Source organism: Triplophysa dalaica, chromosome 9 (assembly GCF_015846415.1).
Source record: "Triplophysa dalaica isolate WHDGS20190420 chromosome 9, ASM1584641v1, whole genome shotgun sequence".
Lineage (NCBI taxonomy): Eukaryota > Metazoa > Chordata > Actinopteri > Cypriniformes > Nemacheilidae > Triplophysa > Triplophysa dalaica.
Genome location: NC_079550.1, coordinates 18,121,637 through 18,146,582, shown reverse-complemented (window position 1 = coordinate 18,146,582; position 24,946 = coordinate 18,121,637). Strand labels below are relative to the sequence as shown.

The 24,946-nt window shown below is 40.2% G+C and overlaps 4 protein-coding genes across 7 annotated transcripts; 1 reads left to right on the top strand and 3 right to left on the bottom strand.

The window, feature by feature from the left end:
* Positions 1–2: 2 nt before the first annotated feature.
* On the bottom strand, positions 3–1,452 carry bloc1s3 (biogenesis of lysosomal organelles complex-1, subunit 3). Its single transcript, XM_056757550.1, has 2 exons — positions 1,314–1,452; positions 3–833 (listed from the first exon to the last, which is right to left on the bottom strand). Exon 2 carries the CDS (start codon positions 821–823, stop codon positions 251–253), a length of 573 nt encoding a protein of 190 aa, XP_056613528.1. The 5' UTR covers positions 824–833; positions 1,314–1,452; the 3' UTR covers positions 3–250.
* A 699-nt stretch (positions 1,453–2,151) lies between these two features.
* Positions 2,152–5,709, top strand: slc19a3a (solute carrier family 19 member 3a). Of its 2 annotated transcripts, none has more exons than XM_056757547.1 (7): positions 2,152–2,328; positions 2,664–2,810; positions 2,955–3,633; positions 3,797–4,009; positions 4,101–4,293; positions 4,752–4,893; positions 5,521–5,709. In XM_056757547.1, the coding sequence occupies exons 2-7, from the start codon at positions 2,664–2,666 to the stop codon at positions 5,683–5,685; spliced, it is 1,539 nt and encodes a 512-aa protein (XP_056613525.1). In that variant the 5' UTR covers positions 2,152–2,328; the 3' UTR covers positions 5,686–5,709. The 2 variants fall into 2 exon arrangements, with proteins under 2 accessions (XP_056613525.1, XP_056613524.1); XM_056757546.1 differs by having other exon boundaries at positions 2,152–2,518.
* A 59-nt stretch (positions 5,710–5,768) lies between these two features.
* Positions 5,769–20,817, bottom strand: agfg1a (ArfGAP with FG repeats 1a). 3 transcript variants are annotated; one of them, XM_056757542.1, is made up of 14 exons: positions 20,400–20,817; positions 14,012–14,105; positions 12,401–12,516; positions 11,936–12,098; positions 11,687–11,846; positions 11,167–11,286; positions 10,747–10,818; positions 10,340–10,534; positions 10,081–10,240; positions 9,920–9,999; positions 9,726–9,830; positions 7,876–8,025; positions 6,826–6,911; positions 5,769–6,562 (listed from the first exon to the last, which is right to left on the bottom strand). In XM_056757542.1, exons 1-14 carry the CDS (start codon positions 20,564–20,566, stop codon positions 6,503–6,505), a joined length of 1,728 nt encoding a protein of 575 aa, XP_056613520.1. In that variant the 5' UTR covers positions 20,567–20,817; the 3' UTR covers positions 5,769–6,502. The 3 variants fall into 3 exon arrangements, with proteins under 3 accessions (XP_056613520.1, XP_056613521.1, XP_056613523.1); XM_056757543.1 differs by lacking the exon at positions 10,747–10,818 and having other exon boundaries at positions 20,400–20,809; XM_056757545.1 differs by lacking the exons at positions 10,747–10,818; positions 11,167–11,286 and having other exon boundaries at positions 20,400–20,811.
* A 1,073-nt stretch (positions 20,818–21,890) lies between these two features.
* mrpl44 (mitochondrial ribosomal protein L44) lies at positions 21,891–24,776 on the bottom strand. The gene is made up of 5 exons (XM_056757549.1): positions 24,582–24,776; positions 23,720–23,942; positions 23,370–23,615; positions 23,077–23,255; positions 21,891–22,746 (listed from the first exon to the last, which is right to left on the bottom strand). Exons 1-5 carry the CDS (start codon positions 24,752–24,754, stop codon positions 22,569–22,571), a joined length of 999 nt encoding a protein of 332 aa, XP_056613527.1. The 5' UTR covers positions 24,755–24,776; the 3' UTR covers positions 21,891–22,568.
* Positions 24,777–24,946: the final 170 nt, after the last annotated feature.

Genomic DNA, 24,946 nt, shown 5'->3' with positions numbered 1-24,946 from the left:
GATCACGGTGATGCTATGCATTTATTGTCTCAATATTATTCTGGAATCTCAGATGGCCCTGCACAGAACTGTATGTTTCAATAAACTTTCTAAACAAACTTCTGAGGCTGATCACTGCGTTACATGCTGCTTTAGATATAGAGACATTCCACATTATTTAGCGTAAAACAAAATCGTATAAATGGTATATGGTTAATTATAATGAACATACACAGCCGTTTCAGCCTTTTAAAATGTCAAATAAAGTGCATTAAGATTGTTCAGGCATGGTGATATCCGGCAGTGAATGACAGCTCGTGATGATGTCTATCTTCTCGGAAACAGATTTCAGATCTTCTAGTACGAGTCTGATGCTATGGGATGCGTTGATGATGCCTGTCTGCGAGTTGTTTAGATGAGCCGTCGCCTGTCGTACATCTCTGGCAGCGCTCTGATACACCTGCCTCAGGCTTTGATTCACATCTGTGCACAGTCTCGCATTGCTTTCCTGTAGCTTCTGCTGGAGCAGAGTGTTAAAACGATCTGACTCTGGTTTATACAGAGATAATCTATCCTCCTGTGTGGACGCAGACGCCGGAGTGTTTCGGATCACGATGAGGGGCGGCAGGTCTTTGCGGAGTTGCTTTTGGGTTTCGGAGGCCAGACGTCGAGCTTTTTCTTCCTCATCCTCACTGTCAGTTTCAGAGGCTTCTCCCGCCACCTTCATCCCTATGGATGATGATGATGTGCTTACAGGAGGGGCGGATGTGAGGTACAGTTCATCCTCGGAGTCTGTTTCAGACGCTTCGCCCTGGACTACGATCTGGAATTTGTTGCTCGCCATGACTGCACACCTGAAAGATCGAATCATTCATTATCAATAAATGATGTGAGAAAAATGATGATCAGATACAATTCATTATCAAAGAATCATTCATTCGATAACACTTTCAAGAAGTACAGAGGGAAGAAACCCTCACAGAAATTGTAATGGACTTAAATGGTTATAATGGGAATTGTATTGGTTTTAATGGAAACAATTGTGTTCTCTAGTAATGATGTGTTGAGTTATTTTAGTGGGATGTTTAGTGGGACCATTAAATTATACTGGAATAACTATTGCAAATTACATACAAACAGCCGATTGTTCAAACTGGTATTTGTAAATTTGTATGTTTTTTCAGCAGGGTACAATGATGGTATACATATCATTTGTTTATTCATGTAACTTTACCGTAGTGTTGACACGGTATTTTGAATAGTACATAACGTTGTAACGTCGTACATAAAATTGTACACAAACATTAATTAGTAAATATGTAGTATTTTCTTACCAGCTGGTGTTCGTATCCACAACCCAAGTGTCATACGGCCTGTCACGAGAAACGAATTCGAAACAGGAACAATCCGAAGATACAAAAATTCAAAATAAAAGCTTTAAAGCGTCTACCGGATGCTGCCAATACAAATACATTGATATATATATTGACTACATGATATATTGGACATGTGACCCAACATTTTAAACCTCTAACTCTGTCAACTCCTTCATCCTCTACTGCATTTTTTTATTATACATGGTTCAGTGTACTGAAAAGCATTACACAAGTTTTTCCAAAATGATGACATCTGTAGTAGGTTCTAGAATCAAAAGAGTCTCCATTAATACGACTTCATCAACAACTGTTGCAAATAAAGCTGAAACAATGCAAAGTAAGTTTTAAGAAAACCAAATAAAGGTAGATTTTTTTAAGGAACAAAAACGAGGTTTAATACAGCCTACAAAATAAGCAATGCGATCAAATACATATTAGGCTACACAATTTTGGTGAAATAACATGGTAGACACGTTAAAATAACAGTTACAAACGTCTCAACAAATCTACACTTTATGTAACAAAGATAGCCATGATGAGTATATATTTGAAATATTTTAGTATTAAAAATAGGGTATATGTATTTAAATATTTATATATTTAACGAATCGTTTAATGATCGTTAATTTATTTTATTTAAATGAATGGGCTTCAATGCAGTGTTTGGAACTATTTGTCACTCCTTGACAAAAGTTACTTCCGCATTCCATTCTTCCAACGGAGGTCTTTGCGAGGCGCCGTATTTAAGTCTTCAAAATAAAAGTCCGACTTGTGCAGCCGAGGCCAGCTAGTGAAGTTCTGCGCAGTGTCTTAGTCTCCTCGTCAGAGCGCCGGACTCCCATGACGGACCGACCAGGTCCGAGGCCCTCTTGGAGCGGCGCAGTTCGTTCCGGTTACACTTGCACGGGCATGACTTGGCCAGGAGAACATTTATACACACTGAGATTGTTTTAAAAGTACTACCCTTCTTTAGGTAATAAAACTAATCCAATGGGGTTTGGCACATAGATATGTTTGATTGTTCATTTCTTAAAGCTGAGGATAGAGGTGTTCAGAATAATCTAAGCAGTACTTTGAACTTTGAACATATACACACATAAACACGTTCCCTCACAGAGTCAGACACATATCGGTACCTCCAAATAAACATCACATCTGAACAGGTATTTGTTTTGCATTAATGGTTACATTTAATGTTTACTTTAACAAGAATTTTGCACTTAATGGAAATTAAATCTGGTGAAGAGTGAATGTTTGAGTTTGATTGTTTTAGATCATTTAAGGATTTACTGAATTATTATTTTTAAGATGAAGACTATGAAGCAGTGGATGAAGGATTGGAGGTATCCCACCTCTCTGCTATGCATCTATGGGTTCTTCAGCACTGTTAAGCCACTAGAACCGTTCCTCATCCCATATTTAGCTGGACCAGACAAGAATTTAACCATAGAGCAGGTATACAATACCAAAGTACAAGTATAAACCCAAATTTAAGCAGTTCAAGTGTCTTTTTTAAGAATAGACTACTTAATGTAATATGTGCTAGTGTATACTTGTAATTGATTACAATTTAGTATTCCGTTCTTTTCCCTTTCCAAGGTAACCAATCAGATTTTCCCAGTGTGGACATACTCATACCTGGCCGTGCTGGTTCCTGTTTTTCTTCTCACCGATTGGCTACGTTACAAACCTGTGGTGGTCTTCCAGTGCACCGCCCTCTTGGTCACCACGGCGATGTTACTGTGGTTAAAGGGTGTACCAGAGATGCAGGCTGTTCAGTTTACGTACGGAGTGGTGACGTCGTGCGACGTAGCATACTTCACATACATCTACAGCATGGTGGAGTTGAAGCACTATTTAAAAGCCACCTCATACTGCCGGACGGCCCAACTTCTGGGCTACACCGTGGGCTCAGTGCTGGGCCAGGTGCTGGTGTCTTTTGAACTGCTCTCCTACAAAAACATTCTTGTATTTACTCTGGTTATAACCTCCATTGCATGGATCACCTCAATCTTTCTCCCATTGCCAAAAACAAGTATGTTCTTCCACCAAAGAAGAAGAGATGGAGGAGAGGATGAAGATAATGTACACGAGGGCAGTGGACCCTTGAAACCGGAAGCGTTAGAGACGGCGAAAGGGCCTTTGACGGAGGATGTTACTCAGAACAATGAACAATCCAGCTTTGAGAATCATCTAGATGATGTAAAAGTGGATGAATCAGCAGAAAAGCAGACGAAAAATGACAGCGATAGCAACAGTACAAGAAATTCCAAAACAGGTAAGATAATTTCTTGATTACTTTTTAATTTGCGTATTTTTTAACCATATGCATAGTTCAAATTTAATTTTACCTTTTCTAAGAACAGCATATATGAAAACAATCATGTTAAACTGAATGTAGCAAACTAGTGGACTATAAATTGCTTGGTCTGATATCTCAGTTGGCTGTGGTGATGTTCTGCTCCGGTTGTGGAAGGATTTTCTGCAGTGTTTCTCTTCTCGTACGTTGCTTTACTGGTCGGTGTGGTGGGCACTGGCCACATGCGGCTACAACCAGACGGTGAACTACGTCCAGGCCCTGTGGGAACACGTGGAGCCTTCTAGTAACTTCACAGTGTACAATGGAGGAGTGGAGGCCATCTCAAACCTATTTGGTAGGTAAATATATATATATATATATATATATAATATATATATAAGTGATATACAGAAATAAATTTATTTTGATGCTGATGCACACTGTAGGAGCCGCGGCGGCATATGGTGTAGGTTTTACATCAGCGGACTGGTCTCTCTGGGGGGAGATGACCTTGGGTGCGCTCTCGGCCCTAGAGGGCGGTGCTCTCTTTGCTATGGTCTTCAGTGCCAACATCTGGGTTTGTTACTGTGGTTACATCCTCTTTAAGAGCCTGTACATGCTACTCATCACTATTGCCATGTAAGTTATTCTCCAATTATTACCCTATTCTGATGTTATTTTCTCTCTACTAGCATTTAATCTTTTGATTGCCCCAAATGTACCCATAAATGTATGATACAATCTCACAAAAGTGTACATTATCTTATCTATTGACTTGCTGTTTCAGTCTAATTGGTGGAATGTTTAAGAATTTGAACCCGTGCGTGTTGATAAGTAGAATTCATGGTTCATGAAGTTAAAAGTTGCAAGGTGACAAAGCGAAAAATCACATCAAGACCACATATACCATAGTTTTTAAAATGCATTATTGCTCCACAATGCATTACACAGTTAATATTCTCTCCCCCAAGTGGCATCTGCAAAGAAATGTTGAACGTTTCTCAAAAGCAAAGCTGTACATTCACATCTAAATTCATCAGATTTTAAATCCTACTTGAATCCACTCTGTAAGGCAATGCGTCTTCGTTGTTTCAAAGGTACCAGATAGCAGCTGGATTGAACATGGAGCGTTATGCGCTCGTGTTTGGAGCAAACACGTTCTGTGCTTTAGTGTTTCAGACCATTCTCACTTCAGTGGTGGTGGACAGCAGAGGACTGGGCCTGGATGTGGTCACACAGGTGAGGTTACCTGAAGCTTCTGTAAGACCCTTATACAGGAATGTCAATAATTTAATATCTCTGATATGCTGGTAATTTACAATGGAAAAAAAAAACATACGTTTGTAAATAAAACATCTTTATAGTAATGGAAGTACATTGGACTAAGGGGCAATGCATTTCTGAGGATTTAAAAGCAGAAATGTTAATCACAATAACTTTGGTTTTGTTCTTTTTTGTTTCATTATTTTATTATAATCACTAGCATGCAACGTATTGTACACTGAGCTTCTACTAAACCTGGAAAATTAATTTAAAGAAATGAAAATTCTGTCATTTATTCACTCTCGTCATTTCAAACATGTATGCCTTTTTTCTTCCTAAGAACACAGAAGATATTTAGAAGAATGTTGTTAACAGCCTCGTTCACTTGCATTGGTTACAATAGAAGTGAATGGGGAACTGTGCTGTTCTGTTACCAACAGTTTTTAAAGATCTTCTTTAGTGTTCTAGACAGTCATGCAGGTTTGAAATGACGAGAGGGTCATCTAAATGAATTTTGATTTTGAAGGTAAACTACTAATATAAAATCCATTTTAATATTTGGCATATGAGGAAAAAGTGACAGTGTTTATTTTTGTTTTACAGTTCATCATCTATGGCGCATATTTTAGCGTTATTGCAGTTATTTTCTTTGTCAGAGGATTGTATACAACATTGTGCCAAAAATCCCAAAAGAATAAACAGAGAGAGAAGCCAGAAGATACCTGTGAGGCAGAAGATGATGCACAAATCAAAGGAACAAAACTATGACCAAATAAAAATGTTCTATAACAAGAGTGAGTGTGATCTCAAACTGAATACTGAACGAACAGAAGAAAAACACAAAAACCCAATTGTTTTAGGCAAAATTCATTTTAATATATATTGTATATATAATTATTTATTTATATATATACACACATTAACTTAGACTGTAACATAAGTGGTTAGACTCTCCTGCCCAGGTGAGAGTTCAGGAGGGGCTGACATCCAAAAAGAGTCCGGAAGTTTGAAAGTCCTCGAACGGAAAATGTTTATTCTTCGCCTCGATAAGAGCAAAAACCAAAGCGCAAAAAGGCATCACTTTGATGTCAAAAAAGATTCCACATTCTTATTTATCGCAAAACGTTATTCACAGCATGGCTGACGTCAGCGCCATATTTGCAGCATGTGTGTGAGTTTGTACGTACATGTTAAAGATACAAATACTGATATGCACAAAGACTTAGAATTGAGCGATTTCTACGAAATAATTATATACAAGATTGCAGCATCAATATAAATATGACATTTGCAATAACTTAGCTATCGGCCACTTCAGACAGGCCTGTTCACAGGAACAACACAGAGGAGCACAGCAAAAAAGCCCCTTCTCTCCACACGCACCTGCAACGTGTTTTGTGTTGGCGTAGACAATGTCACAGATATTATATATGTAATTCTTTGCTGCTTTTCAGTCCTTTGTTCTTAAAATTCAATAAAAAAGGATTTAAGAAATGTTGTTTTTAAAGCTACTTGGGAAACAAAACGGTGCAAGAGGTGGGAACCAGTTGCGGGTCGCCTCCTAGAGGAGTGGAGGACAATGGTGCTATAAGAAGGGGTTTGTGGAGGAACCTCCTGCTGGATATTGACCCGCTGGTGCTCCTGCCTGAAAGAGAAATTTCAAATAGCATATTTAATATTAACAGGTAGTTAAAAATGTAGTTGTACGGTCATGGGTTCAATTTTAAGAGAACACTGAAACAGATGCACTGTAAGTCACTTTGGATAAAAGTGTCTAAAAATGCAAAAAGTAAATGTAAAAGTACAAACGATACCGCAGAAATCGTTTATACTTAAAATCCACTGTAATGGTTGATAAGTCACAGAAATCTTGCACATGCAATTCTGACAAAATCTAATACAACGCACCAGAAAAGGGTTATTAGTTAGTCCAGGCGCAGTCATGTTCTGTCCAAATGGGGTGATCATATCCTGACCAAATGCCGTAAAACATCCTAGAAAGAGAAAGAAATACATAAATCCAAAGACGTGACCAACCCTAACATAACTTCATACCAATGCTGCAAAATGAGCCAAAAGTAATCCGGGATGCCTTCACAATCGGTCCGCGCATGCGCATAATGACATAGTAGAAAACGCGCATGCGCAAATAATAATTCTGTTTTGCAACTATTTAAAACACTGCACGATCTGTTCCACGCTTGCGCACCTTTGTACCGCGAGACTTTCTTTCACTCACAGCAAAAGAAAAGAGAAGTTTGCCCTTTAATAAAGGTTCAAATTGCCACCTATACATGTCAAGTGAACAAATTCATTGAAAAAAAATCTTAGAATGAATAATCATCACGGTTAATAATAGCTATAAAATTAAATTAGAATCAATAATGATTCCTTAGCACAATAAACGAGTGGAAAACATTTTTAATCATTTATTTTGTGATATAATAAATATCTCAGCTGTGTATTTTGGACACATTCAGCTATATTTCTCCCCTCATTATTATTTACAGTTTAAATTATGACTCAAATTAAATCAAAATCAATTATTACTATTATTTAGATTATTGAAGGGATTATTTAGATTATGGCATTAGCCTAATGCCATACAGCAATGAATCGCAAAGGGGAGTATGGAGGAAACTGAAGGTTTTGAAGTGACAGAAAGGCTCAGACTTTAGACATGTAACCAAAATCGTGTATGTTCATGTAACAACTCCTATATTATTTTGGATTGGCAACCACGTAAACACATCGTAATGCTACATTTAAAAACAATAATCACAATAGACCCGCCGTGAACTCTTAAATGAAAAACACAGTGTAGACTACAAAAATATGCCGCCAGTTGTGCCGCCTGGCCGTCAAGTGTTTTATCGCATCCGCAGAACGGATCGTGTACCGACAGGCTCCTTTCAGTAAATCATTAATAAAACAGCATTTAAATGGTTCTCATCATACCGTTGGGTTGCTGTGGAAACGCATGTGGTTGGGTGAATGGTTGTCCAGGGAAAGGTTGCTGGAAGTTTCCACTGAAGCTGGTGGGAACGTTGTAAGCAGCGGCGTTTCCAAATCCAGTCGGCATACTCATAGACGGAGGACCAAAGGAAGCTAGAACACACAGACAGCTGAAAGTGAACATCTCGAGCACAAACGCATGCTTAGAACGGTCAGTTCTGTTACATTATTGCCTAACGCAATTCAGATCATCCTAAAATAAGTTTAGCAAAGAATCAAGCCTTAAAGGAACAGTTCAACCAAAAATGAAAATTCTGTCTTCATTTATTCACCATAGAGTTGTTCCTGTATTCCTGTTCCTGTAACCTCGAGTTGAATCTGTATACATTTCTTTGTTCTGATATTTGAAAGAATGCTTGAACTCAAACAGTTCTTGGCCACCATAGTAGGAAAGAATGGTTATCAAAAGTGCCCCAGATCGGTTTGAGTTTCTACATTCTTTAAAATATCTTCTTTTGTGTTCAGCAGAACAAAGACATTTATAAAGTAATTTTACTACTACAGTGGTCAATGGTGGCAAAGAACTGTTGGGTAACAAGCATTCTTCCAAATATCTTTCTTTGTGTTCATCACTAGTAATTTATACAGATTTGGAAAAACTTGAGGGTGAGTAACTGATGAAAGCATTTTCATTTTGGTCTGAACTGTTCCTTTAATAATTTTAAGTAGGGTTGTTCGATTCTGATACTAGTATCGGTATCGGATCAGTACTCTGTATCGGCTGATACCACGATCCAAGGTTTCGGAATAGGAAAAGGGGTATCGGAACATCTCTAGTTTCATGCCAACTGTGCACATAAAACAAGTCACAATTTACATCTTGTGTGAATCAGTTTTAAATCCAGAGCCATCTTGATGAATTTTCAATAAACATAGATCAATATAAAATACGGAAACTTTAAAAAATTAACAGGGGGGAAATTGCAAACTACCATTATTCAACATCAGTGCCTTCAGACTTCAAACTCTCAAAAAATATTTGTGAAAAGATAAAAACGTGATTAAATATTTTGTTTGTTTGTGTGAGAAAGGCGACGCGATTCAAAGCTTCCCAAAAATTTTATTCTGAGTGATTTTCTGTGATATCTTGAGACCACTGATGTGAACGTGCGAATGTGTGCAGCAATAAGACGCTTTCGCCTGGTGGTTCATCCATCTCAGATGACAGAGAACACAACAGAGCACACCTTTCAATGAGGTGAAAGGTCACGAGTACAACCAAATGCATTGCGGGAAAGTTTGTGTTAGCCCGCTAGGTTACCACCAAGGCTAAGGAAGAAAGAAATAAAGAGAGAGAGAGAGAGAGAGAAAGACAGAGGTGAACGTACCAAAGTGAGCCACAGGGAAAATATGGCCCTGCAGGGATCCTATGTCTGCGCAGCATGACAAGAACACAACCAGACAAAATGAGAGAAAGCTCACTTGACTTTAGTTCTCGCACTCTTCAGATTGGCCCTTTCATGCATTACATCAGACAGAATCCACATTCGACTGAATACGTTTCTCCTTCCTGTTTTGCTCACACATGCTCAACACGTATCACTGCGGGGATGTACAGACCCACAAATATCTAGAGCTCCTTTGCTCAGCTTTTGTATTCTTTGGTGTGTGTGAGATATCAGGCTGTTAGCTCCTAGCGTGGATACCGGGGGTATCTGACCCACTTAAAGCTCTTCACAAAGCGTTGTGTTAAATAAATAATCGGACCCAAAACAAGAACTGCCTTGGCTGAATTGGAAAAAGGATCCCTGTGAAGATGTGCATTGGTTTGATTTTGGAGGCCCCGCCCTCACCTGCTGCTGCCACGCCCACACCAGCTGCCCTCCCATTGGTCTGGAACGGGTTAGTGGGAGCGGCCTGAGAAGCCACGGGTGCGAAAAATGGATTTGTTGATGAACCTGTTAGATGCCAAAGAGACGATTTTGATGATGTTGATGAGATGTATGAGATAGAATCTGAAATCTTCAAGATATTTGAAAAAGGTTACCTGCAAAACCCTGAGGCATGCTGGGAATACACTGTTGTGCTTGAGCGGGAGGAACAGCGGTTGACGATCCAAACATAGACCTGTATAAAAGACAAAAAAGAGAACTTAGAGGCCTCGATACACATTAAATCTCTTAAATTGACATGTATTTAAACTCTCACCCCTGTGATGTGGTGGAAGTGTTGTAGCCGCTGACGTTTGGCGCTGAGGAGCTGAAGACGGTGTCCAGTTGAGCTAGTGCAGCGTAGCGATTGCCGCCCAAAAGAGCGGCTTGAGGAGGGGGAGGACCCACACCTGCAGATGCCGGGGCAGAACTTGTGCCTGTTAAGAAAAAAATTGAAAGATTTATTTTTTGGATTCATCAATTTGCTTGAAATCAGAGCGTTATGCTTGTAGTTGTAAGAGCATGAGAAAATGCACCTTGCTCAGGTTTGGTGGTGCCGAACATGTTGTCGAGGTCGGCGAGGGCTGCGTATCTGTCCGGGGGGACGCTGGATGCCTCCGCTCCCCCAGGGTTCTTCTGACTGGAGCTAAAGGATGCAAAATCTGCACTGGACGATTTGGGGAAGTTATCGAAGTTGGCGAAATTGGCATTAGCTATTCCTGACGCACTACCTGTGAAAGAGATTTAAAAAGAGAGCAGTTGAGTTAGTCCAAAAATATGAAGCTAAGAATCTCCTTCAAATAAGGAGAATTCGGGAAAGGAAATCAGTTTTCGGTATTGCTCACAAAGGAGGCACAAACTTAGCTGAAACCGTGTAGAAAAGGAAAGTAATAGAGGGTTAGTGTGTGTGCACAAACACACATCCACATACGCTGTGACTTACTTGGCATGGCCAGCGGAGGCACCAATGTGGCGAACTCGCCCACACTGCGACTGTACGAGATTGAGCCGTACACTGACGCGAGAGATGAGAATAAATGACAGCACGAATGTCAAAAGGAGTAGAAAGAAAAAGGGTGAAAGTAAAAGAAATCATACAGATATGGTTGAGAATGGAAATGTTCAAAGAGATAAAGAAAGCGTTGTGAAGACATGTCTAAAGAAGCTTGTTGTATTACACGAATGTTGGAAAAAGGAGTAAACATACAGCAATAGAAATGTAGAAATGAGACACACAAACTGATACTTATAGAATATTTCGAACAAATCTGAGAGGAAAGTCTGAGGTGCATGGATGTTCATATGCCTGTGTGTGTGTTATATTTGGCTCGGTGTCTGATATATTTGGCTGTGTGTGTTATACCTGTCGGTGTGGGCTGAAATGAGGCCTGTGGAGCTGATGGAAATGTCGCTGCTGTTGGAGCAGCAGAATTTTTGAATGCATCAAAATTGGCAAAGTCTGCATTGGCGTTAGCATTCTGCGCTGTTGGGGTGCACCACAAACAAACAAAAACATGGGATGAGAAATGTGAGTGGAAATGGAATGTAACTATGGGATAAAACGTATGAAGAAATGACTTTTGAAATAAAGTAGAATGATGAGGCTAAATCACACAAACCTACGAAAGCACGTTTAAATAAAATACTAGACACAGCGCATAATATTATCCAGAATGCTCGGAATAAAAACTTTAAAGGGGGGGTTAAATTGTGGGGAAACGGAATATCACTTGTACACATGGCATTGTACACTGCACTTATTGTTAGCTCATCAACAAAATATGAAATGCTCTCTTATTTGTAAATTACTCTGGTTAATGAAAAAATTTGTTCCAATAAATGTTTTACAAAAACATAAAAGCTGTGTGTATGTGGATTCTCACCCGAATGACTGTTGAAATGTGCAAAGTTGGCAAAGTTTGCGTTGCCTGCCGACTTTGAGGGTGGTGGCGCAAAAATGTCTCCGCCCAGTTCGCCGAGCAGATCGAACTTCCTGTCCTGAAACTGACCCTGGGTCAGCTGAGTGCGTGACACAACCGGAGACTACAAGCAAATACAATAGCAAAGTCACAAAAACCAGCCAATCTAAATGTACGTTAAGCAAAATCTTATTGGGTTTTTAAGGCTGTTACCTGACTAGGTGTGTTTTTGTTGAGGTGTAAACTGGGTACAGATTCTCCTAGTAAAGTTTTGAGAGGTCGGACCTCTGGGGTACTACTGGTGCTGCTGTTAGATGAACCAGAGACAGACGCGTGAACTGAAGCCACTGTCTTAGCCTGTTCTGGAGGAACATACCTGATAAAAAAACACATTTATTATGATGTTGTATGTTGACTTTAGTGCACTATCCTGCTCTTTTAACACAAAGCTGCTAATGCATTTGAGAATTCAAATTGAAAAACGACAATGACGAAAACACATACGGCATCTTCCTATTCATAAAGATGTAATGATAACTCGTAAAATCCTCCGCAAATAAACTCTGCAGTTTATGACAGATCAAATCAAATATGTTGACCTGTTATTGTGCGTTTAAGCTACATAAAGTATAATGTGACATGGCAAATAAAACAAACCTAGTCTTCGTTCTTACTCACCATCGCTTCTTCTCATATTTGTCCTGAAGAAACTCTTTGACTCTCTGAGGCTCTCTAAAGTCTGGGACGGCGGAGTTTCTGTCGTCATAGAGACCGAGCCATATATGTTTGCATACCTGCATAAACATGCAACCAAAACAAACACATAAAAACCATCAGGCATTTACAGGGCAAATATAAACCTCCCAAAAGCTGGCGAGTTTCTCTTTAAAACATGTTCACCGTTTTATCGCATCATTTTAACATTATTGCATCTACAATATGGGCACTCACACCAAAGAAAGTCTTTTTAACCCAAACACACTCCTGCACTATCCACAGGGAAACAAAAACATCAAGATGACATTTGAGAAAACATTAAAAGCTTCCATGATGTGCCAAACCCACACACACACTTGATTGATGAAGTGTGTATGAACGTATACCACAGTAAAGCCCCTCGCAGTGGTTAAGACCTCCATTTAAACACAATCAATAAGACACAACACTTTAGAAAATAAAAAATAAAAGCTTATCACTTTAGTACGGCAACACATTATCACTTTATTCCGACCATGAGCTGTACAGCTAATCTTTGATGGTTTAAATGACCCTCAAACCATAAATGTAAAAACATTGTGTTGTAATAAAATAGCTGAATCGAGACCGTTCTGACTGGATTTATTCATGAGATAAAAACGGACCCAAAACTGTTTGGAATGGCATACTACTGAACAGCCCACAAAGTACACTGCACAATACCTACTAAGGTAAATATTCAGATATTATCTGCATTAAATAGTACCTATAGTAGTACACTCCTTGTGGGGTAGTAGCATGCCATCCCATAAATTAACCTAAGACCTAGATTTAAGTCTGTTTAGTCTGCATTCCTCCATACACATCTCGTCTTGATGTTTCTGACTTTCTGCAAGTTTCTGCGAGTACGCTTTCCTGTAGCTCAGTGGTTAAATGGCGATAGCAATGCCAAGGTCATGGGTTCGATCCCAGTGATTGCACAACAGATGTATAGTATAATGCACTAAGGCATAAAAGCGCCTGCCAAATGCATAAATGTAAATTCGCTAGAACTGCAGTGTGATCAGGGTGAAGAGGCGCATAAAACAACTTCATTAAGCGAACGTTTGTACACGCACGGAACTCATTCTGAAATCCAGCACGTCTCCGTGGGAGACTGTGGTGTGTCTGTGTTTCATTATACACCGGTTCAAATGAAACTTTCCAGCCGTCATCCTCGTAAATCTGGCCTCACGAGACCTGCGAAAAATCCCAGGAATGTTACGTTTGCCAGGGGTTCGAGCAGAGACTGATGGAGGGGCAAGATAAAAGTGCTTTCTTCTTTGTTGGTTAGAAGGGAACAAATTCACCGGGAACATATTCTAAGACGATCTGTTTTCACGAAAATGTGTACAATGAATAAAACGAAATAAAAAATAAACAATTCATGAATGACTTCTAAGTGACTAGAATTCCCCGACATAGGATCATAAACATACGACTGCTATTCCGTAAATGATCAACTCTTTGGCATTCAGAAATCAGTGCAAACAGATGACAACACATTCGCTGGGTCAATAAAACATTGTGCCACTTTACTGCATCATCAATTACCTCATTTCCGTGCTTCTGAAGAAATTCTATTTCCTGTTGCGTAAAAGTCGTCATAGAGATGGACTTCACTCTGTGTGGAGGGTTCAGGCCTCGTCTAAAGGGGAAAGAGAAAGATAAGAAAATATTGCCAGAAAATATGATTGTTTTGTGTTTTTAAGAGATGAAAGACATGTTACCCATCCGTATTACTTGCACTATTGCAACAAAATGTCTTAAAAGGGGTGAAAAGAAACATCGTCCAATGCATCAATTCAATTTAGACAAAATGAAACTAAATTAAGACTGAAAACTGTCCTTATAAATAGGTACATGACACACCTTGCAGTATGTTTGTGTGTGAGCATGCTTTCCAAATCATGTACTTGAGTTGTTTCCACAATCTGAGTGATCTTTGAACATTTGATCCCTGAATGCCCAAAAGCAATGTAAACACAAGTGAAAGCTGCCCATTAGGCCATTACAAAGCTTATTTCCTTCCTGTATTTACCCTGTTACCATGCTCAGTTTTGCTCTCTAGGGAATCACGGGTGTGTACTGCAGGATGCGCTGCATCTGATTTTCTTACGCATCCATTTCTTTCCTTCCTCTGAATGCCTCTGTTCCCTGTCATTTAATGGTGTCACATGCTCTCTGGCATTACCTAACAGGAACAAGTTGACGAGATTTAGGAAAGGTTCATCGAAATACTCCGTCATCATGCTCTTCCAACCCTGTATGAATAGCCTTGACCCTCTTTTCCATACAATGAAAGTGAATGGGGGAAGAGAAATCAGGATATCCTTTAAACATGAAGTCTCTCATAGAAAAAATATATAAGGGAAATTAAAGGTGGGTACAACTGTAAACTAAATTTTATGAGCGCTCTGTTCCTTTTAAAAAAAATTACTTTACCTCTGCCATACATACACACTCGCCAGTGGGATATGTAACACTACTCTGAAGTCTCCATGTGCAGAAACGGGTGACCGTTCATCTGACACCTGAGCCGCAACAGATGTTTAAAGCCCCGTTTACACAAGCACACCCCCATAAAATCCCCAATATGTTCAGCGTGCCACCTCTCCAATGATTGCTGCCTGTTTGCATTTGGGAATGTTAAGTGTGCTGGTAAATTCCCTCTAAACAACCTTTCTCTGGGGACATTCCCGGCAACTTTCTCCATATTATACTTCCATTATGACTGCGTGTGTCCATGGAGACATGAGCCATTCGGTGCGAAACTCGGAAGGGCATGAACAGAGAGGCCTTGGTAAGATTAGACCAGGTGCTAAATTATTCACACGGCCTGCTGCAGGCCATTGGCACTGGGCTGGGTGGGACTAACAGTGGCCCTGATGAGTTTCTAGGCCTCGCCAACCACAAGTTACTCTTCTTTCGAAATCGATAACCCTTCCGGTATAACCTTTGATATTTATGCAAACTTGCATTCATGTATTTGCAGCTACTTTCCGTATTCAAACACAAAACGGTTTCGATTTCGTCTCTATTAAAAGTTAGGTCGGTTAACCATCACACAGGAACTTCATTTCTTCACAGCTGTTAGTCTCACTTCAACAGATAAAGCATTTCTGGGCACGACACAATAAGGAGACGTCAGAACGACAGAGCAGCGATTTGTAGAAAAAAAGAGAATCATAATGATGTCATCAAGGAGAGTGAAGCTCCCTTAGACGTCTCATTGCAATACTCTAACATACAGAATATGAGTCACATCCTTATAATTGGTCAGAAAATTACGAGTCAGCAGTGATGATTTTAACTTTAAGGCTTTCAGGAATTTAAGGCAAAAATCTGCTGATGGTATGAAAAATAACGCCAACACTTCCCTTAAAGAACTGTCCTTCACCAGTGAAGGATATGTGGTTTAGATTTTCACTGACTAGTAACAAAATACCCACATTTACACCCAAATTGGACCATTCTGCCAAACGAATGACCCTGACACACATACAACAGGAACATGAGGAGAAACAGCCCTGATCCCACATGTACTGGGTTACTTTTATTTGTTCAGAGTGTTTTTAATTTGACTTAAGCAATGTCACCCAGAGCAGTGTTCGAAAGACTGCGGATGTTTTGTTTAAACGTTTGAGATGAAAGTTTGCTCGCAGAGCTCGAGGCTAGCGTTTAAGATTCAAGTGGCATGTGAGAGAGCAGTTTTTGCTGGCGGACAGAAGCCCTGGTATCAGCTTGAACGAACCGTCTCACACTGGACAAGTCTGCAGATCCGGCATCTGGATTATTTTTTTAAAGTGATAGAAGATGCGCTGGTAAGATTGTGTGATCAACTGCTCTATCAAGTGCGATGATGCTCTGAACAGGTGGATGAGGGGTCCCGGGAATCATTAAGAGGGGTAAATGGGTCAGAAACTGGGACGGTTGCCAGTCTCTCCAATATAGAGCATCAACCACAAAGAGGAAAAGAGAGATTAATATTACATTTGTAGTGTAGTTCTTCTGTGCGTGTGTGTGCGTGAGTGTTACACAATTTGTATGCATTACTCAATACACTAGTTCCGTTTCTTTGGAAATCACTGCAAGCAAAACCTTTAAAACTTCCTCTAGTTGAACAGCATCAAAGCAGATGACTGGTTTGACAAACACGAAACATCTGACGTAACACGCCTGCAGGACAATTACATACTTCAACTTCAAAAATGTACATGTGCTGTTATATACCTCAAGATGTACAATATAGATAATTACTTATTAATTTTCGAATATATATTTATGAATGTCTGTCTCATTGAGAGATACATAACATGCTTGTGGGTAGCAGAGACTGTAAAAGTGAATCAGGCAGATGGAGACGCCCTATTTTGGAATGTTAACCCTGTAAGTGACCCTGCCGTAAAACTCACAGGGAAGTGTTTGTAGATGTCGGGACTCCAGCCTCAATCCATCCTCAGGTATCAGTACTCTCTCTCAGGTCAGAGTTCTGTCTCCTTCTCTAAAAGTTCAAATTCAGAATGATCTTATTTCTAAAGCTGCAAATACAGGCCACTTTTTGACAACTGCCATGTCAGCCGAGAGGACAATGTGCACTTCCTGTCTTACTGTTTTCACTTCCTGCCGCACGTGCAGACCACATGCTACTGAAGCAGCAAATACCTAACATATGCTTCCTATTAAAAGCACACATGTAACAGTCACACCTAGTAGCTCGAACAAAAGCTTGACCAGAACGATTCGGAGACGTCATAAGGGTGTGGCTGAGGTTTATTAGGTGTTTTAGATTTTATCGAGTAAAATCACAGGTTATCACTCACACACTCCATCACAAAGATCAGAGCAAAGTGCAGCATGCATCATGGTCTCAAACTGCAAAACAATCTCGACTCACAAACCACTGGAGCAAATGTTTGTATGGCAATAGTTACAAATTAAACCGATCAGATAGGAGACCACCAACAGCAAAAGCAGAAAAACTACCACGTCTTGTTACCGGGGAAGATTCACACATTTTTACCAAACACATTGGCAATCGGGTGAGAAGAATACACCGCTGTTCGATGACATATAAGGCAAAGATGTAGATGACTACATGTGAACAAACCTACAGCCAGCCCACCAAGCAGGGCTGCTCGATTATGACAAAACTCATAATCCTGATTATTTTGCCAATACCGAGATCACGATTATTTAACACGATTATTCACAACATGACAAACAAACTGTGACTCAACTATGAATTCAACATGTAAAGAAATAGCACAGTTGAACCACTGTACAGGAAAGGGGTGCGCTGTGGATTTATATCACAAGAAAAGAGAGGATCCTTAAAAAATGGAATGCGGCACAATAATAGTTTTACAACCAAAATTGACGATTAATTTTCCATTTATAGCAAAGCCCTTACTCTAGGCACACACAGTGTTTGACTACTTGGTTGGAATAAAGTGTAACAAGTTTTTAAGCTTATATCCGGATCCTAATGTGTTAAAACAGAATTCAGTATAAAGATAAGAAACATGGCAATCTCAAACAGAAGTTTGTTTCTTCGGGATTGAAACTGGGAATCATTGGCATACTTCTGAATCCGGGCAAGGCCAGAGGATCATCTCCCTATGCAAATGCCCTAATTAAAAGAGAAGGGAAAAAATCTGCCTGGCAGCTAATGGCATACACAAAAATGGCTTATTTTAGCACACACATGCACGGAAAACCACATTTCATCAGTGAATAAACGTTAAAAAAGGACAAGATGTGTTAAATGCATTTGCTCACATTTTATCATTCAATGTCCCCTTTTACATGTATATTAATAAAATTTAAACACAGTTATGCCATGTAATCATATTATGCATCACAATGACCTCAAAAGTAGCCAAAATGTTTCCGTAGATAACTGATGTTGATAATGTGTTAAGAGACTCGACTGCTTTGGCTGTCTGACTTCTGGCGAGTACCAAGGGCAGGGAGCAGACGTCTCTAGTGATGAAGTCATTTCAGAAGCACATATTAAAAAAAAGAATCCATTTATCTCCTCTAATGGATTTAACCAGTCTTACACAGACACACACACGCACACCCACAGCAGTAAAGTGACAATTACTGAGCACAAAAGGATGTGAACAAACACGCACACGCGCAAGTAATAGTGAAATTAATTTTTATTACTACTCATGTGAAAGATCCAGCGTAGAGTATAGAACTCAGAGCAACAGACACACGCACAACAAGGATGAGCCCTGAGCTTGTTTAAATAAACCTGACACCTTTAACCATCCCGATTCCAGAACTCCAGAAAAGTTTGTGCTTAGGGCAATAAACAACATTGTCATGTATGCTCATTCAGACACATTTTACGATCCTCTCCCATGGGTTTCGTAGACACTATATGACGGCTGCTTTATAAGATGCAGGCCGACCTGAAACTAGGACCTAAAACTAGTTCACATTATTAGAACGCCCATTTATCAAAGGTTGTCCACTTTCTTGTCATTGAAAATGGAGACATAAAGTACCTGATCACACTTCAGACATTACTAACAACTCCATATAGTTTGTCCATGTAGACAAATTATCATCTGAAATTAAAGATCTCAGGAGCATGCACGCATGATTATTAGCCGTATGAATGAGCAAACCTATATAAAATCCACTTTAAACCAAAGGTCATTAAGTTCAAAGGAAAAATGGTCAATTCATAATATTCCAAAGCAAGGATAACTTTAGGTTTGTCTTACATAACAAGAATTGACCCCTTTATTCAACATGATATTTAACCCATTGCGTTTTCAGACGAACTATTATCCAAAGAAATACTGTAGAATCCCAACTTTCTAAAGTTGAACAAACAGGTTCATGAAACAATGGCTGCCGGCTCTTAAAGACCCAAATGTCTTTGAACCACACCAATAAAACAAGTCATTACGAAGTGAAATAATTCCTCCGCAAATCTGTACATCTTTCAAGTCTACATCACTGTACGACTCTTGCGATATTAATTAAAATGGCATTATTTTGGGAACCATTTTCAACTCTAATCCAGAAAAATCCCCCTGCACTCCAGATGCCTGTTACACAACAGAAAACAGGACACCAGACATCCTTCATAAAGAGTAAAATCCATATAGTATTTCCTTAAGGACACCGCCCTAAAGAATAACATGAATTTAAATGCACAATCCATTATTGTCTATTATTCCCGGAGCAATTTTACATACTGTACTGTTATGTAAACGTTTCACTTAGTAGTACATTAAAGGACAGATCAGTTATTACTATCAGAATAGTGCTGCTTGAGTGCACACCCAGATCAGCATGGTGTAGACTACGATACCCCCCCTCCTCTGCCACATGTCACCACGTATATCCAGCTCTTCCACATGCTGTGGAAGTTTATCTGATCCAGGAAGGACTCCCATTACTACTAGATAAGGCCAGCAGCTGGCAATGCGGACGGCGAGTATAAAAAGACGGGTGATGTGCAAACAGGTAGCCGTTTAAGTTTGCTGGACTGACGGCAAGCCACATTTGCAGTTCGTGTGCATGGCCCCAACCAGCAACCACCCATCCCAAATATACCTTATGTCCCCCATTTAAACAATGATCAAGCCTGGTAAAGTGGCAGACACCCACCCCGACCCCCAAGAAGACACCACACCGCCTCTGCGCCCACCTAAAACCAAATCTTACATGTTTATGAACCCGATCTTCTAACTGACATGTCCAAATATAAAGCAATAGCAGATAGGTTGCGTCTCAAATCCCACCCAGACGGTATCGTCAGAATCGAACATTTCATTCGAACATTTTATGACATCATACCCGCGTCAAACGTTAAATTCGAACGCGATCATGATGCCCATACGAGGCAGCTCACAACATTACCAGACACAACCAGTGCGCGAGATAAAGAGGATAGAAAGACAGGGTGGCTCACAGGATGCCTGAGCAGGTCGTGCACACGAACGAGCCCACGGTCATGTTGGCGTAGGTCGGGCCGCGCTGGTCGCAGTCGAAACACTTTCTGTTGGGCGCCAAACTCGTCATTTCCCGCAGCATCTTCAGGTGCTTTTCCTCCTGTTTTCGCTTCGCACTCGCTGCCATGGCCGGAGCCGTTAATACGACGTTGATCAATAAAACGTATTTAATAATAAAACAAATCCAATGAACGTCAGGGTCCCACAAAAATGAATCGAAAGAGGGGTTCCGATTAAAGGTGGCGTTGGAGCACCGAAAGACCGGGAAGGCAGGACGGACCGGGTTCTTCAGACGGGCATCACGTTCAAAACGAACAACGGGCGACAGCGCCGTAGTGAAGAGAGGAGGGTCCTGGCGGCGCTCAGGGAGGCACTTTAACGACAAGCCGTCCCACTCTGCTTCCACACCCAGTGAATAACTCAGTCAGCCGTCCCACTCTTCATTGGCTTCTGTTGAACGACTCAATGCAGTTGAATACAACCGCCAGCAGGGGGAGAGGCGAATAGTGAGTATTCGAGGGACGAGATCCAATAGGGCTTAGTGCTAAAGCTGCTCATATAACGTCATGTTGTGTGTAATACCTTATGGAAACATAACACGTATATATTCTTACTATAGTTTTTTTATATTCGTGCTTAGAAGTGACGAAGTACGCATACTTTGTATGACAGTGTCGAGACGCAAATGTCTTTAAAACCTGCTAGCTTTAAAGAGCGAAAACTCTGGAAAGAGTAAACTCGCAACCAATCAATGTGGCCAATTGGAATCACGTGGGCACGTAAGCTCCGCCCAGAATGCTTTCTCGAGACGCTCGTTCCGGCTTTCATTCGAGGGCTGTTAGACTGGAGCGCCCTCTGGAGGAATTCACCCGACACGTTCGCACGCCAACCTGTGTATCTGGTTCAATGCATGCGTGACCTAATTTTGCGGATTTTGTTGGTGAAGTGCAGGAATAGATTAAGTACCTTTGTTTTCTATCCGGCTGTGAATGTATATAATGAGAACTATGTGTCAATACGTTTTGGAGTCGATGCCGTGTGGGCTATATAAAGAGGGGCCAAACGTTTTCCATTTTGATTTTGAGTACATTTGAAATAATCTAAACGACCTGTTTCCATAAAAAGGTATATTTGTTAATTTTGTATACATGGAAACTTAACATTTCATTCTGACTGAGGGGCTGGTTGTAATGCATAGTCTGTGTAAAAAGCATATTTTCCTTTATAAGGAGGTACATTACATTTTACATTATCCATTTGGCAGACGCTTTTATCCTAAGGGGGCAAACATTGCAGTGTTATATGTGTTTCTGACTAGCTGCAATCCCCTGGAATCGAACCCATGACCTTGGGAGATTGCTATTGCCATAATCTAACCACTAAACCACAGGAAAGGTAAAGGACGACTTTACTAGGTTAAGTGCAACGCCTGCAAATCAATATGAGCAACAGAATGGAAATGTCATTTATTGAGATTATTACACAGGTGGTTAAAAATAACTTTTAGAAATGAAGGCAAAGGGAGACATGTTCTGACTCTATGTAACTTAAAAAAAAACACATTTAAAAGCCTGTGTATTTACACATTACAATTTCTAATTAGCACTGAAGGAATATAACACCAATTTAATGATGTACATGGGTCAAGTCAGAACTTGCCTCTGTTCGTGACTGTGAATGACCAAACTGGCAGATCAAATAAGCGAGACTTGTCTGGATTGTAAATTTAAGAAAAAAACTTTTTTCTGAAATAACACTTTTTATTACGAGCCAAAGCTTATTATTTATGTACACAAACAATTTACCGTCAGAATGAAGAGAAACATTTATTGAAAAATCTGCAAATGCTAAACAGACTCTCTGTAAGATATACAACTTTTTTTAGATATATGACACCAAGTGTCAGCGTCTCCTGGTAGAACTGTTTATCGTAGACATCATATCTGGAACGGACCTCCAGTGACTTTCGGGGAAGAGAATCAGTTGTGACACCACTGCCAAATGCAGATTGCGGGCTGTGTCCTTCAAATGTTTTGGTTGAATTTGCTTGTGAAGCAGCTGTGATCCTGGAGTTCCCAGTCTGGTTTAAACATGAGGACAACCCTTTCTGAGGGAGGATATAATGTCATTTATCCACTGGTAAGAGCCTGTGCTCTGGGGTTCTGAAGCTGCTCACTAGTTGTAGAAAAGTCCCACGGTCTGCGGTTCTCTGTGTAGCCGTAGAGTTTCCTCAGAGCAACACGTGCCGCTTCCTCTTCTGCTGCCAGGACAGTCTCACCTGGACCCTGAGCCAACAGCTTACGATCACTGATGCAAAATAAGAGACAAAAAAGCTTGACATTTAAAGTGAATCCTGAAGGTCAAGTCCGAACAGTACTGACTATTTGAAACAGCAGTACATCTAATATTGTGTGCAGGTTAGACTAGGCAGAATAAAGTTGACTTGCCCATAAAGTGAAACATTAGTGTGACAAAGCAATTTGATTAGTTCTAGATCAGACTTGCAACAATAAGTGAAACATGGCAGCATGATTTCAAAAGCATTTTGTATACTTTCAATTAACTATTTTTGCATTTGTTAAATTCATGCATATATATTGTCAAAAAAAACGTCCTGTTCTAGTATTCACTCCATACCTGTAAAGCCCAACAAAATAGAGTGGTAGGACGGTACTGTCGCCAGCAGATCGGATGAGACGGGGCTCAGGTAGAGCAATACCTTTACAACTCAATTCTTTAACCAGCAGGGCCATGGGATCAACTACTTTCCACATATCAAACAGATCTTTCCCAATGAGCTGAGTGACCAGAAAATCCTGCAAAATACAGCCACAAAACATCTGGATTATTATCTACAGTACATTAACAAGAATATAAATGTTTTTTGATTCAGGACAGGAATGGACAAATATACAGTTCACTTGTCTTACCCTGATGAAAAGTCCTGCTCGAACAGACCCACTGCTCTGCTCCAAAGCACCGATCACAGAGAAAAACGTCCCCTTCAGGATTTCATCTGGAACAGGGAACTCTGCGCTCATCGTCAGTTCATCAACCGCAAGGTTCCTTGCGACATGACACATGACTTCCGACCCTGTCAGTTGGCCCACAATGGCTGTCACGCCCTCCTCAGGCAGACTGGGAAAATTGCCCCTGCACCAATTACTGAGGAACCCCTGTATAGTAAAATCATATAGTTATGCACCATCGTGATGCTTATGTTCTACAAACACAACAATGTATAACAACATTATTAAATATCAGCAGTTTGAAGTCTCACCTGTGTGAATTGTTGACCATGTGCCTGCAGCTCTCGGTTGTCCTTCAGGTTGAGAGCAGTGTTCTCTGCATTTAGACCCAGTAGGTGTCTCCTCTCCTCTTCAGAACGCAGATAGCACGGGTTAACGAACGCTGTCTTCAGCAGATCCATAGAGAAACTTTCCTTGAGCCGAACGCTGAAGGCTTCTACTTCAGCATGATAATCGAAGTTTGCCTGCTGAGAGCTGATGGGAACAAAAAGGTCGGTATTAAACTCTCCATATTATCATTTACACTTTAACCTACATGTATATGTGGGCTGTTGTTTTGGTTGAAGATACACACTAATATTGTATCAAATACGTTTTAAATGTTTCACAATCACAGATACTCAATATAAGATTGCTGAATGGATCCTATGGTAGATCACATTAATGTCAAAACAAAATATTTTAAGAAAAGTCATGCATTCCCATTAATGCAGTTAGCTTTTCTATAGAAAAGAGTTAGAAATCATTTAAATGGCATTCACTCAATGGTTGTCTGTCAAACATCGTATAAAGTCTAACATAATTGATGGTTATGCTCTGAATTGTCTTAGTTTAAATAAAATAATAATTGTTGCATTGGGTATCCACTTGTAATTTGTTGGATTCGACTAAGATGTGATCTGGCAGATGGGGACCAATAGAGCACCATTAAAGCTTACTGGAATAAGCACCAAAACACACTTATTATAAAGTTTCAATGATTGGAGACAGCAAACATAATAATACGTGTATTTTACAGTTTGAATTGTTTCTTTTCATCGGAATATTTAGCTGTCTCTGGAGTCTGGACACAGTGAGTGAATATCACGAGTGGCCTTGACAATCTGTACTGACCGTGGCGTTGGGGGCGGTGGTCCCTCTATCTTTCTCTTCCTTTCCATAATAAGTGTATACGCCTTCATCCATCTCTTCTTCTCTCTGATCTGTGTGAGCATTACTCCTCTGCACACATTATGATAATGCAGCGATAAAACACCGCGACTCATAAGCACCCTGCACGCCGCCATGACAGCAGTGTCCTGAAGGGAATATCCGTGTAGAAATTGCGCACAGCGCCATCACGTGGTCGGATGGCTAGTAATTCGTCTTCACCGCGCGCTGACCGATCGAAAGCTTTCTTTTTGTATTTGTTGGCCTCCATCGGTGACAATTTTACTTTTTAGATTATTTTCTTCTTCTGAGTAACGTTATTTGTTCTG